Here is a 14,935-nt window from a genome sequence, read left to right on the forward strand (position 1 = left end):
CTTGAGGGCCTTGGGTCCAGTCCCTGTGGTCAGGGCTAGGGCCCACAAGGGACCTTTTCATTCTCTTGTGGGGGGATGAAGGGTTGGAGATTGGCTTTGACAGAGGAGGAATTGTGTGCCTTCCCACCCTCCCCACCGTCTCCTACCCTCCCCCGGGAACGCAGTTTGGGGGGGCTTTGAGGAGAGTCGGATGAGGGCTGCAAGTGGAGCTTCCTGCTAGCCGCTGCGGCATGTGTCTGCCTGTGGGGAGCGTGGCCCCATGGCCCTTGCGTTCTCTAGAGGATAATGTGCTCCCCCATGGCCAGTCCTGGGGAGGTGACTCCCCCATTCCTGGCCCTTTCTCTTCTTCGTTCAGTGTTCTTTGGAAAACCTTCCTGGATGCTGCCCAAGTTGGCCACTGTGCTGGGAGTGGAGGGTGCAGAGATGCTTAAGACACAGACCCTGTTCCTTGGGGCTCTTTGAGGCTGGGGCTCAGGATGGAGAGACCGGCCCTGTGTCTGGAAGCTCTCTGCCTGGACTGTGAGGACAAGGCTCCCGTATGAGATAAGATGGAAACCCCACTGGGTTGTGTGAGATCATGATTCTGACACTGTTCTCGCCAACAGGACCCTCTTCCTGGTCCTTGGGTTTGTGCCCCAGGAAGCTCTGGCTCCAGTTTTGGAAAGTGGTGAGCTGGAGAGCAGTGGCTCTCCACCTTGCCTGCACTTTGGAACTGCCCAAGGAGCTTTACAAAACGTAGATACCTGGGTCGTGCCTCCAGAGATTTGGACTGAATTAGTCGGTGGTGGGGGATTGTCAAGTGCTCCTCAGTAACTCCACTGTGCAGCCGAGTTTGAGGGTCACCTGGAGGGTGGGTTTCCCAGGCTTCTCTGCCAGGCTGGCGTCTTGTTTGGCCCCCAGTGAGCCTCGACTGGGATGACCTTGACCGAGGGTGGGATAGGGAAGCTAGAAAAACTTCTAGTGTCTTCTCCCATCCAGGTCATACAGAAATAATTTCTCAAGATTGTCAGTTCCCAGATGCTTCACTGACTGGGGTCCCCAACAGGTACAAGGATTTATGAGCTGACTGTGCCACTTCCCACATCCTGCAAAACGGCCTCCACACCTTTTGTCTCTTGTATTCTCAGTCCCTGAATGGGGCAGGGCGGTGAGGTTCCCACCGATGCTGCAGATGAAGCCCGGCCCAAGGGTCACGGTGGCAGGAGCAGAGGTGGGGGCAATCTATCTAGGTGGGAGCATCTTCCCAGCCCTGTTCTACGGCCGTTCGTCTTTCCGCCCCCAGATCTTGAAGTATATCCTCGGTCGGGAGATCAAGGAGAAGCCACTCCGGAGCCTGTCCAGGAAGTTCACTGACTGGGCGTATGGGCCTGTGTCATCCTCACTCTACGACCTCACCAACGTGGACACGACGACAGACAACTCAGTGCTGGAAATCATCGTCTACAACACCAACATTGACGTAGGTCTCTCGGGAGGGCTGGGGTAGGACGGGAGAGGAGGGGCGGGGCCTCGGCCGCAGGGGAAGACCCATGCCGCTGGCCGGACCTGTCTGTAGTCGTCCGCTGCTTTGCCTCAGTGGGCAGAGTCAACATGGAGAGGACAGCGCTGGGGCAGGGGCTGTGTCTACTTGTCCCCACTGACCTGGCACTATAAACTTCTGTGGTGGGTGTCTCCTGGCCCCAGAATCCGGGGCAGTGTGAGAGTGGGGGTGGGATGATTGGTGTTGAACTTCTCCATCTTGTTTCTCCCTCTCTTCCTTAATGGTTCTATCATCTCCCCTTCCCCCAGAGAAGGCACAGCTGGAGAAATCAGGGAGGCCTTCCTGGAGGAGGCGGGGCGGGGGGAAAACCAGTGAAGCTGGAGGGGAAGAGAGGATCAGCAGTGAGAGGTTTTCAGCTTTGGGGGGGGAAGTGAGGCAGCAGACTGGATCTTCATCCTCCACATGTTACCGAGAGTCATGCTTACCAGAGCCTGCCTTGCCTGGGGTCTCCCTGAGCCCTCACGGCGGTGTGGTTGGCAGGGCAGTTTGGTTGATACCAGTTTTATGGATGAGGAGACTGAAGCCCTGGGAGTGTTGGGGTTTTCCTAAGGTTACACAGTGAAGGGGCCCAGCTGGGGCCGGTGACGGCCCTTCCCCCTCGCAGCCCTTGCTCCCCACTGAGCAGAAGGTCCTGCGGCTGGAAGGCCAGCTCCTGTAGGGTTTGCCGGCTGCCTGGGGGCCCTGGGAAGGAGCTAGCAGGAGCCGGAAATGACCTTCCCGACATTTCAAACCAAACCAGTCAATGGAACAGAGTGGCCCCTTCTGCCAGGGGTGGTGCTGACTCGGAGCCCCCTCTGGGATGAGGACCCCTTGGGAATGGTGGTGGCGTTCTACCCCCAGAACCGGCACGAGATGCTGACCCTGGAGCCCCTGCACACACTGCTGCATATGAAGTGGACGAGGTTCGCCAAGTACATGTTCTTCTTGTCCTTCTGCTTTTATTTCTTCTACAACATCACCCTGACTCTGGTCTCCTATTACCGCCCCCGGGAAGAGGAGGTACGTGGGCACTGGAGGGAGGCGGTGGGGCGGTCAGAGTTCCCGGAGCTTGGAGCAGTCCCGTGAGCAGACGAGGAAACTGAGGCCTAGAAAGACCAACATGGCGTTCCCCAGTTGTCACCCTCCCCAGCTTCTAGGGACTGGAATCTGTGTCTACTGCTTAGCTATTGTGTGGGGATCTGCAGGGTTGGCAGACCCAGGCCCTGCCCAGGCTCCACCTAAATCCGGAGCTAATTGGGTGTTTCTGCTGTGAGGGCCATGGGAAATGGGGGGGGTCCCCTCACTCTGGGCCTCAGCTTCCCATTCATTACACGGGGCACAGAGTTTCAGCTTTGAGTGTCCTCCAAGTGTCTGGATAGGAATGGGTTCTGGAGTGAACAAATGCCACGAGGCATGAAGGGTTGTTAGCATGGATTGGACTGTGCTCTTCACTATAGAGTTCTGGGTCCCACTGTGGGTGGGGACAAGGGCAGGGGGCTGCCATTTTTCCTCTCACATTGGGCTTCGTGCTGGCCTCTGGCTCAACTAGAGTGTTTGGCATGTGTATGTGTATCCTACCCCCAGAGTTCGCATTACCCCTGCCTTTTTCATTCCCCGTCTTGCACCCATCCGTTCCTTCCCTTCTTCCCAGGCCCTCCCACACCCCCTGGCCCTGACGCACAAGATGGGGTGGCTGCAACTGTTAGGAAGGATGTTCGTGCTCATCTGGGCCACGTGCATTTCTGTGAAAGAGGTGAGTGGTCCGCTGAGCCCTTTGGACTTGCCTACAAGGCGGGCAGAATGACAACAGGCCTGGCTTTGATCCACTCTTCTCTGCCTTACTATGGGGAGGGGGGCTCTGGGGAGGCACTTTCTTTCTAAGCTTTAGATTTCTTAGTTACAAAATGAGAATAAATAAATCAGCAGGCCTGTCTCGCCTACCTTGTCTATCCACTCCTCCATCCCTCCGTCCATCTATCAGCCATCTATCTACCCTCCCAGCCACTCAGTGACCCATCTTCCTGTCCCTGCATCCACACATTCAATCACTTCTTTCATTGACCCAGCCACTCATCTGAATTGCCAACATTCTTCCTCACTGTCCTTCTAGCCTTCATCCATTTTCCGTCTTTCCATCTGTTTATCGATCAACCCCTTATTGACCTATCCATCCAACCAATGAATCAACAGGTATGTTCTGAACACTTTCTCTATGTGGAGCCCTGGGGGAGGTGAGAGGGAGGGAGTTTGTCCTCTTTAAACTCACAGTCTTGTAGGGGATTTCAGATAAACAAAAACATCTGGATTCTAAAATAGACCACAACAAGGGCCCTATGTGGGGTTCAGAACAGCATTCAGAGGAAGAGAGATGACTTTTATCTGGGGACAGGAGAGGGAGGGAAGGCTTGAAAGCAGAGATGACATTTAGTCTATGAGGGTGGGATTCGGCAGGAGGACATTGGAGAGGGGGGCATTACAAGGTGGGCGTGGGGAACAACATAAAAAAAGGCTCAGAGGCAGAGAGCTAAGGCGTATCATTTTTTGTCTTTTTTTAAAATTGAAGTTTTAATTCCAGTAGGAGTTAACATACAGTGTTATATCAGTTTTAGGTGTACAACACGGTGATTCAACAGTTCTGTGCATGACTCAGTGCTCGTCACGACAACTGTACTCTTAGTCCCCTTCACCTGTTTCCCCCATCTCCCCACCTGCCTCCCCCTGGTATCATCAGTTTGTTCTCCATAGTTAAGAGTCTGTTTCTTGCTTTGTCTCTATTTTTTCTCTTTGCTCATTTGTTTTGTTTGTTAAATTCCACACGTGAGTGAAATCATATGGTGTCTGTCTCTCTCTAGCTGATTTATTTCACTTTGCATAATACTCTCTAGCTCCACCTATGTCATTGAAAATGGCAAGATTTCATTCTTTTTTTATGGCTGAGTAATATTCCACTGTATATATGTCACATCTTCCTTATCCATTCATCTATCAGTGGACACTTGGGCTGTTTCCATAGATTGGCTGTTGTAAATAACGCTGCAATAAACATGGGGGTGCATGTATCTCTTTGATTTATTGTGTTTTTTGTTGTTTGGGTAAATACCCAGTAGCACAACTACTGGGTCGCAAGGTAGTTCTGTTTTTAACTTTTTGAGGACCTTCCATACTGTTTTCCACAGTGGCTGCACCAGTCTGCATTCCCACCAACAGTGCAAGAGGGTTCCTTTTTCTCCACATCCTCACCAACACCTGTTGTTTCTTGTTTTTGGTTTGAGAAGCTAGGCCGTATTTGGGGAATGGCAGGGAGTTGTGTGACGGTGCTACTTTGCTGGGTCTGGGTGAGGATGAGGGGAGAGTGAGAGATATGAGAAGATTTGGGGGTGCAGCCAATCCTACCCTGGGATTGCCTCTGCTCCCAGGCACAGGTCCCCTTCCGTATCCCTCACCTGGGCTCTGGCTTGGCCTTCACACCCTCCCCCTCACTGAGTCTCGGTCCTGAGGAAACACCGCCTTCCTCAGATCCTCCAGTGAGAGGCATGAAGAGGGTGCAGCTTTTCTTTCTTTTTTGGCCTCAGGGCATCGCGATCTTCCTGCTGAGACCCTCAGATCTGCAGTCCATTCTCTCTGATGCCTGGTTTCACTTTGTCTTGTAAGTAGGTCTGGCCCATTTGGTCACTACTGCACAGGCAGGGCCAAAGTCCTGTATGGTGGCTGCTGTGTCCTCTGAAACAACCATCCTCCCATGTCATCATGTCCCAGTCATTCTGGGTGTAGTCTCATGGCCAGGGACCTCCTTTCTCCCTTCTATTAAGAGAAGCCCGTGGATGCCAATGGAGAGGACCAGAAGAACCTAGCACAGTGCCCACCAGCAGCTTGCAGTGATGACTGTGTCCACCCTGCCACAGAGCCCCGGGTGGCAGGTGTGGCAGAGAAGGCAGGAAGAGGCTTAGTAGTGCTGTTTACTTCTTTACGAAGGGAGAATCCGGGCCAGTTCCTCCTAGTTGTGTAGGGTCTCGAGGTTGCTATCTTGGACTCTGGAAGATCAGGGCTGGAAAGCACTAGAGAAATCATCGAGTCTCCTCTGTAGGTGTGACAACCGAAGCTCAGAGCAGGGAAATGAGTTACTCGTCACCAGAACCTCAGTGGTGCCAAAGCCAGCCATGGCCTCCCAGTCATCGTCACCCTGTGCTAAAGCAGGGTGGGCTACCATGGGGCCCCAGCCAGAAAGCCCAGCTTGGCAGCCTCTCTGAATGAGGTCATGTGCAGCTGACGTCAGAGGCTTACGTGACCCCTGTCTCTGAACGAACAGAGGCTGGTTCAGCATCTCTGCCACGTGAAAGGAACAGGACTTGCCGTGTGGAGTGAAGAACGTTGGGCTCTATAGCTCTGTAGATCTCACCAAAGTCCCTCTTCTGAGCATTTGGGAAGCTGGGTCTGTCGGACCTTAAATCTTGGCCCAATGTTTCCAAATACCTAGGCGTTTTATTAAGTATTTACCTGCCTTCTAGAGGCATGAACAGAATCCTTCATCTCTGTGGGCAAGTGGGGTGCCCAGATACTGCAGTGGGTAGAAGGACCAGGGGCAGTGCTGCCCCGTGATATAAGGCACATGGGAGTCTTCCCGCTTTGAGAAAATATGATAATTCCAGAGAAGAATTCATTTATCCAGCCACTGGCTTTAGTGCAGACAAAAGGCACCAATGCGTTGTCCTGCTTTTCTGCTTCTTAGGTGTTCTGTTAATGATGAGGAAGGTGACGATATGCTTCCTCATTCAGTCCAAAATGCATCGAGCACCCAAACATTTGCTTTTCACTGCACAAGAAAAACAAGGTTTCCTGTGCCCTAACTTTAACTAGTTAGATATTTTATAATCATGGAGACTGCCTGATGTTATAAGCAGTAGAGCCTTTTATCTAGATGTCTGCATAACTGATGGTGTAGCTGTTTAGGAGTAGATTTTGATCCTGTGTGTTTGTGATATGTTGTACTTTAAAAATTTTAATGGTGATAAAATATATATAACATAAAAGTTGCCATCTTAACCGTTTTAAGTGTATAGTCCAATAGTGTTAAGTACGTTCATGTTGTTACGCAACCACTCTGTTTAGCATATCTATCATTTAGCATACGTTATAATTTTTAAAAAGATTTTAAAAAGTAGGTTGTGGGGGACTTTTGTTATGATTGGCTTTTAAGTATAGACGTTGTTAGCTTTTGTCATTTTTGCTAAAAACGCAATTGTTCACTCATCTACCTTAGTCCCCCCCAGTGGTTCCCTGATCTATGCGGGGTCGGAAATCACATGGGTCAGTTAGACAATATGGGCTTCTGAACCAGAATCTCCTTGAGTCCTAGGGATCTGTACTTTTAAAGAGTCCCCGCCAGCTGCAGCCAGCCCGCTGTTGGCTCGGACTTGCCTCTGCTGACGCCGTCTGCAAGGCTGGATGTTGGACGTATCGAGAGGGTCTGGGCCAGCCTTACCTGTCTCTTCAGTGTTACCCATCAGGGGGCCGGTTCGGGGGTTTCAGGGAGGTTGGGGTTTGAGAGTCCACTCTGATGCTGAGGAGAAGTAAGTAAGGCCCTTGTCTCCTATGTCTCCTGAACAGTTTTGTCCAAGCTGTGCTTGTGATACTGTCTGTCTTCTTGTACTTGTTTGCCTACAAAGAGTACCTCGCCTGCCTCGTGCTGGCCATGGCCCTGGGCTGGGCCAACATGCTCTACTACACGCGGGGATTCCAGTCCATGGGCATGTACAGCGTCATGATCCAGAAGGTGCGTTGCAGGCTGGGGAGCACCACAGATGTGCAGGCTCAGCAGTGGGGGAGCCCTCAGAGAGCGTCCATGTTTCAGATGGGGAGACAGGTCTGCAGAGCGAAAGAGGCTTGTCCCTTGGGCAAGCCTCTGCCCTTTCTCCCAAACACCACCATCTCCCTCTGCTTTTGACCAGGCTTTAAGTGTCCAGACCTTAAAACACCTGAGCTTCTTGGGCATTGGGAAGGACCGATCTCACCCCCAGGCTGTGGTAGGCTGGTAAATACTCAACAACCAGCTCTCTGGGAAAAAGTGTACACACACACACACACACAGAGACACACAGATGTTATGATTATGAAACATGTTACCCTAGAAAGGACGAGCAGTACATAAATTATACATAATAAACTATATAATGCTCTTTACTGTAAATTCCCAATAATAGTTGAATCTGGCAGAATAATTTGTTGATTTTTCATGAGCTCCTGTATCTGTTGCCAATCTGTGGTTGCAAGTGACAGAGTGTTGTTGCAACATCAATACCACATCAATATCGGTTGATGTTTTCTCTAAAGAGTAAGATGAAAGTGAAACAGTGCAGCCTTATGTGAGAACTTCCCTTGTTTGTCAAAGATGTGAGCCACTTATTTGCTGACTTGGATAATAGTTTTCAAATATTGGAAGACTATTGCATTAATGTTACTGTGTTATTCACAGCACAACAGCTACAGATAAGACATATCTTAAAGTTTAATCTGCCTTAACTTTGTCTCCATCACTGTCTCTTAAATCTGGATCTAGACAATCAGCAAAATAATGAGTCTATGATTTGTCCCGTTTACCAATTTCCGTGGTGTAAATCCTCCCACGGCTGACCTCCCGCTGCCAGCATGACGTAGTTGAACACAGAGTCAGGAAGAGGCGCACAGTAACCCGTGATACATAGGCACACCATGGCTGCCAGAGATGTAAATAACCTTAATTGCATAGATCATCGAAAATGAGTGATGAGTTTTGAATATTTATTATCTTTGTTTTTACTATGATTTACTTAATTATAAGTTTATGTGATTTAATTTTTAATAATGGCTCTGTTTAACAGCCAGCTTACAAAATTCATGAAAACGTAACCGTCAGCTCTTATGAGCTGGCGTCAGCTGGCTCCAGCACAACAGCCCCCGGGAAGTGTGAGGATTTCAGACATGAGACACTATGAAGAAAGGTGCTCACATACAGGGTGAATCATCAGGGACAGAGACAGACTGTGTTCCAGGAGGGAGGAGGAAGAAGAGCAGGAACGGAAGGGAAGCCTTCTTGGAGATGGGGCCCAGAGCTGAGCTTTGGAGCATCAGAAGGATTTGCCAGGGGACGGGAGAATGGTCTGAGGGAAGGCATGGTTAGGGTGGGGCCTGGGTGAGGGTGGAAAGCAATAAGGAGTCAGGGTCTAGTGAATATGTGCTCAAATCTTACCCTTGAATCATGTTTCTCCCTTTATAGGTCATTTTGCATGATGTTCTGAAGTTCTTGTTTGTATATATCGTGTTCTTACTTGGATTTGGAGTAGGTAATTGATTTATAAATAATAGGAACTCCCAGATTTGTAAAGCACCTTATGCAGATGTCAAAATGACAAAGCCCACAGCAACCTCAGCAAGTTATGTCACCTATCAGTGGAGGACTTGCCATGCTTAGCATTTTCCAAGAGTTGTCTTTTTACTTCTCTCAATATCTCGACCAAGGGGGAGTCATCATCCCCGATCGTACCAGACCTGTCACTCTTGTCCATCCACACTGTGGGGTTGCCTCCCACATTCACATCCAGCATCTTATGTGGCCCTCACAACCTGAGAGAGGCTTGGCAGGTGGTTTTGGCCCCATTTTACAGATAGGGAAACTAAAGTTTGCAGAAATGTGACTGATGGTCTTTGAAAAACAGGAGTAAATTAATGCATCAAGATAAGCTCCTTTGGCTCCCCACATCATGTTACTTGCAGTTTGCTTCAGATATATCTGTGAGAGCCTCTGCTCTCCTGGGGACTGGGGATGGGGAGTCCCCTCTTAAAGTCTCTTCATTTGTACAAGCTGATTTTATTTCTAGCCTCTGCATAGAGAGGTATCATTGTACTTTCCCATGCCAGTTCTCCTCCATGCCCTTATGCCACCCCCAGTCATGATCATTAGCATTTGAAATTAGGCAGCCATTCCTGTCTTCTGGTATCTTTGCTGGGCCACACTGTGCTTATTTATTTGTTCCTTCACTTGCCTGTTTAGTCATCCATCCATTTACTCACTCTTTAATTTGACCATTCATCCATCCACCCATCTATCCATTTAGCAATGAGCCACTGCTATGGTGTGTTGGAAAGAAGAGAAGAAAGAGGCCAGGTCTTGGCCAGGGGATCTCCCTAGAGAGCATAAGGAAGAGACTCAGGACCTTATGGTCTTGGAGGAGATGACCCAGGCTACAGGAAGTTGGGAGCCAAAAGCCTGGTTGGGGAGCCAGGGACACACATAGATTATAGTTAGCAACTCTGCAAGGCTGTGAGTGATCAAGGGTTGCATGGCAGAGGAGAGGAGGGGGAGAAGGGTGTGAACTTTGTTAGGCAGGAAGAGCTTTTTGCAGGAGGTCAAGGCAGAGAACCAGCCTGATGAAGCTTCCAGGAACTGAGGCTGGAGGCAAAATCTAAATGACCAGAGAGGATGAGGCAGCAGGCCTGCAGTGTGTGTGGCGGGGGCATGTGTGTATGTGCAAGTGTGCATGAGCCAGTTGGGTAATTAACCAGGCAGAGCACCAGAGGAGAACACCCTATTCTGTCCTCCCAGCCCTGGCCTCGTTGATCGAGAAGTGTCCCAGTGACAACAAGGACTGCAGCTCCTATGGCAGCTTCAGTGATGCGGTGCTGGAACTCTTCAAGCTCACCATTGGCCTGGGCGACCTGAACATACAGCAGAACTCCAAGTACCCCATCCTCTTTCTGTTTCTGCTTATCACCTACGTCATCCTCACCTTCGTCCTCCTCCTCAACATGCTCATCGCCCTGATGGGAGAAACCGTGGAGAATGTCTCCAAGGAGAGTGAGCGCATCTGGCGTCTACAGGTGAGCCTGTCAGGGACCCTGGTATGGGGGTCTTCACGGGGACTCAGTTCAGCACATTGTTTTTTGTTTTTTTTTTTTTTTAAGATTTTATTTATTTATTTGACAGAGATAGAGACAGCCAGCGAGATAGGGAACACAAGCAGGGGCAGTGGGAGAGGAAGAAACAGGCTCCTAGCAGAGGAGCCTGATGTGGGGCTCGATCCCAGAACGCCGGGATCACGCCCTGAGCTGAAGGCAGACGCTTAACCGCTGTGCCACCCAGGCGCCCCAGCACATTGTTTTGAAACCAGTCTGCACCAGCGGACCTGGGTTGGGGCCTGGGAATCTGCACCAGCTCCTTGTGGTTGGCCAGGTTTGGGGAAATCTTAGTTGAGGTTCCTTCAGCATAGGGTCTAGGCAATGTGACTGGACAGCAATGCAGGTGAACAAATTCAGGCTTATGGGCATGATCTGCTCAGAGTCTAGTGTGATGTTGAAATATGATCTTCGATTGCATTAAGAGGAGTATAGGGCATAGGACAATGGAGGTGACAATTCTGCACTCCTCGATCCTGGCTGAAACATTCCTTACATGCTGGGGGCCTTACACACTGAGGGCACTAACCCACAGGATTGTCCAGAGCTGGTTACCAGGCTTGAGAGGACTGGAAGCTGTGCCTCACAAGAAATGGTATTGGGAGTAGGGTTGAAGAAAGTGAGGATTTCTTCACAGAACTATGGAGCTACTTGTGAAGGGAGAGCTTCTTCTGTGGCCCGAGAAGGTAGAACTGAGGCATATGGGCAATGATGGAGAGAAAAGCTTTGATTTGACACAAGGAAGTTTCTCATTATTAGGGCCTTCTTAATTGGATTGTTGATTACATTCAGGAGAGATTTGACAAATTATTGACAGTTAAACTGCTAAGGGGATTCCAAGCCTAGCATGCTGGTGGGATTATATCACCGTGGGATCCCAGGATCCTAACATTTTCAGTTAGGAAGCTCCTGGACTCCCAGAAACAGTATTTATGTTGTTTAAACAATTTGAACACCTTTCCCGAGCTTACCGGTTTTTCATTTTTGAATTCTGTGGATTAGTTGAACCCTCTGGATCTGTGCATTAAGCACCCAGCGCAGGTGGGGCTGGCTGGTGGTGTACGTGCACGTACTAGTGTGCGTGTGTGTATGCGTGTGTGGGGTGCCTGCACACTAATGCACGGCTGTGTTCCTGGCTCTGCTCCTCACTGATGTGCTTAGGCTCATGTATTTCCCCAGAGAGCCAGGACGATTTTGGAGTTTGAGAAGATGTTACCAGAATGGCTGAGGAGCAGATTCCGGATGGGAGAGCTGTGTAAAGTAGCAGAGGAAGATTTCCGGCTGTGCTTGAGGTAACAGAGGGATAGGGGTCCCTTGGTGGCGGTCTTTGGGGGGGGCGAAAGAGAGATGAGTCAATGAATGTCAGAGAAACGGTGCTGCCATTTGCTTCTGAAACCACAGCTGCAGTTGGTTCCGGCCTCCTCAGAACATGGAATTGCTCGTACGGGGTCACTGGCCCTGGGACGAGGCTTCTCCAGCTTCTGAAGGAAGAGGGAAGGAGACTGCTGGCAGTAGTCCCCCTCTCCGCCCCGCGCAGCCACCTCCGTGGCCTCTCCTTGTCCACTGTCTGCTTTAGGCAAGATTTGCCAACCGGGCAGTCTTTGTCCTTCTCTCTAGTCTGTGTGGGTTCATGTGACACCAGGGGACCTGAGGCATGTTTGTCACAGGCAAATGGAGAGTGAGACAGCTACTTTGGATAGATATCAAGCTTTTTGGTTTGTACAAAGGACTTACATATGCCACGACCAACTTTCCTGAGGATGAGTCTACTTCATCCTCCCCGTCTGACTGTCTGACCGGACAGACCACCCTCTGTGTATAATCTCACTGTGCCCAACTTCTCTGACTGAACCTCCCACGCCGTGGAAACTACTGTTTCCAGCTCTAACACCCTTAGTGTTAACAACTATCTATAATATCTAACAAATATCTCTAATGTTCACACCCTCATTCTCGAGATGTTCTCTGGATGTGAACTTCAGCCAAACCATTGCCTCCAGCTGCAGTCTACCACCTTAGACTGCCCACTCTTACTGGGGTCTGAAACCTGACTGCCTTCTCCTAGTGCAGCCTTAACCCTAGTTTAATCCTAAACTTCTAAACTTCCACAAGTTCAATCCTCCCGCTCTCATGTCTTCTTGACCTGGGCCCTTCTCCCCTCCTTCCCCATGGACTGCCTCTCACAGTAAGCACACCCGTTGCCGTCTGAAGATGTCCCCTTGACACCTCTCTGGGTTTATGGGCCCCACACACTGGGAGGGGACTAATCCCTTGAGGTCCCGAAGACGGGGACTTGGATGGGTTTTAAACCCCAAAACTGCCAACATGACCCTGTGAGGCAGGAGTCCCAGATCCCTGGTATGGACAGAAGGGGAGCTGTCTAGAGCACTCCAAACGCCATGCTGCATGTTTGCATTTAATGAGGAGCAGTTGAGAAGTAGTCGAACAATTACCACACTTGCAGGATCAATGAGGTGAAGTGGACTGAATGGAAAACGCATGTCTCCTTCCTCAACGAAGACCCGGGACCCGTGAGACGGACAGGTACTGTTACTGTCAGGAAGTGTGATGACCATGCCTGTCTGACCACGTGACCTTGGGCAGACTGAGTCTGAGGGCTCTGATTTTCCCTGTCTGCAAAATGGGAGGTTGAATTAAATGGGTTCTCAGGGCCCTTTCAGCTGTGACATTTTATATAACCCTAGTTGGAATAACTTTTAAAAATCAGATGGTGAAAAAAGAATTAGGTGGTGTTGTAGACATGGAATCCCACATTACAGAGCACTGCCTTTCTAAAATAATGGTTTTGGTGGTTTTGTTTTTTTTTTTTTCAAAGCAGATTTCAACAAAATCCAAGATTCTTCCAGAAGCAACAGCAAAACCACCCTGAATGCATTTGATGAAATAGATGAGTTTCCGGAAACTTCGGTGTAGAACCAGAACCCAGAGCTGGTGTGAGCATGGGCCGTCTGATGCTGCAGGCTGGGTCCTGGACTCTGTGCTGAGGGCTTGCGGAGGGGTGCAGTCTTACCCCGTATGCCCAGAAGCGGAAAGCAGCCCCATGCTGACTGCTGGCTGACAGGCGGCTGCCAGTCTGCTTGAGTGGGAAGCACCCTGGATTTTTTGTTTTACTCAGCAAAGGCTTTGTGTAAACCCATGCAGCAGTCCTGAGCTTGGGAGTCCCTGAGGTCCAAGGTGAAGCCCCTGGGCTCACCAACTGCAGGGCAGCTTGGCTGGGAGACAGGGGTGGCAGGGAAGGGGTCGAGGCCTGAGGAGCAGAACTTCCTTCCTTCCAACATCTCCTCAACAGTCCCCAGCCCCAGCCCACACATTTTGACTGTCTCCCTTACTGTGACTGGGTCTCCTGAATTTAAGGGATTCTTGATCCCATCCCAGAACAAACAGGGGAGTGAACTAAATCGGACGTCCTGGGGGCAGAAGGGACTGAGCTATGGAAATGCCCTTCCGGACCCTTCAGGGAACAGGAAACTACCCCTGGAATGAGTGCCTTGGTACCCCAAGGCTTGAACTGTCTCAAACTGAGAGACGTTTTGAGAAGAGTAATTAACACGGGGTTTTTGTTTTCAATAGAGAAAAGACATTTCAGTTTTGAATGAAAGTTACTTCAGATGAAGTATGTAAATTTATAAAAGCTGAGAAACAGATTTGGGGATTTGGGCCTGGATATAAGTATTATATACTTGGCCTCAGGGTGGCCAGAGCTGGGACAAAAAGCTTTTCTCTACACACACAAAAGTCCACAAGAGACGTGCCAGGCAGGGCCTGTGCGGGCTGCTGTGACCTGGGTGGAAGAGACTGGCTCTTGTCCTTGTTCTGGCCCTGCCGTCACGCATGCCTCCCAGCTGGGAGCGGGGCTTCATCTGAACGGAAATAGCAGCTGCTCTGTTTACATGGTCTCAAATCTCAGAGGTTTCTATTATACATCAGTACTTTTCATTGGAGGAATTTAACGAAATAGCCGGAATGCTCTGGTATTAAATATTTTCGTTAACTGTGAATTTTGAGGCTGAGGAGGAGTGTGAGAAAGGAGTGTTTGCCAAGACATAAGGCTTCTTTTTAGAGCCTCATCCTCTGGTTTTTCTCCCCCCGAAATTCCGCACAGGCAGTCTGGGGCAGCAGTGAAATGCGGAGGGGAGACTTCTTCCGGGTCACTGGAACCTAAACCACCAGAAAATCCACTCTGCCTTAGGAATCTGGTTCATGTGAGAATTTTTGGAGGCAGAATTACAAAGATATTAACCACGAGTTTTAATTTTAAAGGGCATAAAAATAAATTTGGCCTTTGGACAACTTGGCAGTTGGCTAGTGAATCTGACCTGAGGCAAACTGAGGAGTGTGGGCCAACCAGTGCACTCTGGCCCGTTTCTCCACTCTAGGCTGCTCTGTGTGCCAACTTCCCTGGGTGAGTGGACACTTGGCCTTTGTGCCTCTGACGGGCTGGGGCTGGGAGAGGTGGGGCGGGTCAAGGAC

At 50.0% G+C, this 14,935-nt stretch overlaps 1 protein-coding gene across 1 annotated transcript in view; it reads left to right on the forward strand.

The window, feature by feature from the left end:
- The window catches only part of TRPV3 (transient receptor potential cation channel subfamily V member 3), a 31,909-nt gene extending 18,495 nt beyond the window's left edge, over nt 1-13,414 (forward strand). Inside the window, exons 9-18 of the mRNA XM_019809067.2 lie at nt 1,283-1,459; nt 2,381-2,539; nt 3,171-3,272; nt 5,092-5,165; nt 7,124-7,289; nt 8,769-8,835; nt 10,095-10,369; nt 11,624-11,736; nt 12,909-12,988; nt 13,284-13,414. Of these exons, the coding sequence (XP_019664626.1) occupies nt 1,283-1,459; nt 2,381-2,539; nt 3,171-3,272; nt 5,092-5,165; nt 7,124-7,289; nt 8,769-8,835; nt 10,095-10,369; nt 11,624-11,736; nt 12,909-12,988; nt 13,284-13,378 (1,308 nt within the window). The 3' untranslated portion in view covers nt 13,379-13,414. The remainder of the gene's footprint in view (nt 1-1,282; nt 1,460-2,380; nt 2,540-3,170; nt 3,273-5,091; nt 5,166-7,123; nt 7,290-8,768; nt 8,836-10,094; nt 10,370-11,623; nt 11,737-12,908; nt 12,989-13,283) is intronic.
- Nucleotides 13,415-14,935: the final 1,521 nt, after the last annotated feature.

This window comes from Ailuropoda melanoleuca, chromosome 13 (assembly GCF_002007445.2).
Source record: "Ailuropoda melanoleuca isolate Jingjing chromosome 13, ASM200744v2, whole genome shotgun sequence".
Lineage (NCBI taxonomy): Eukaryota > Metazoa > Chordata > Mammalia > Carnivora > Ursidae > Ailuropoda > Ailuropoda melanoleuca.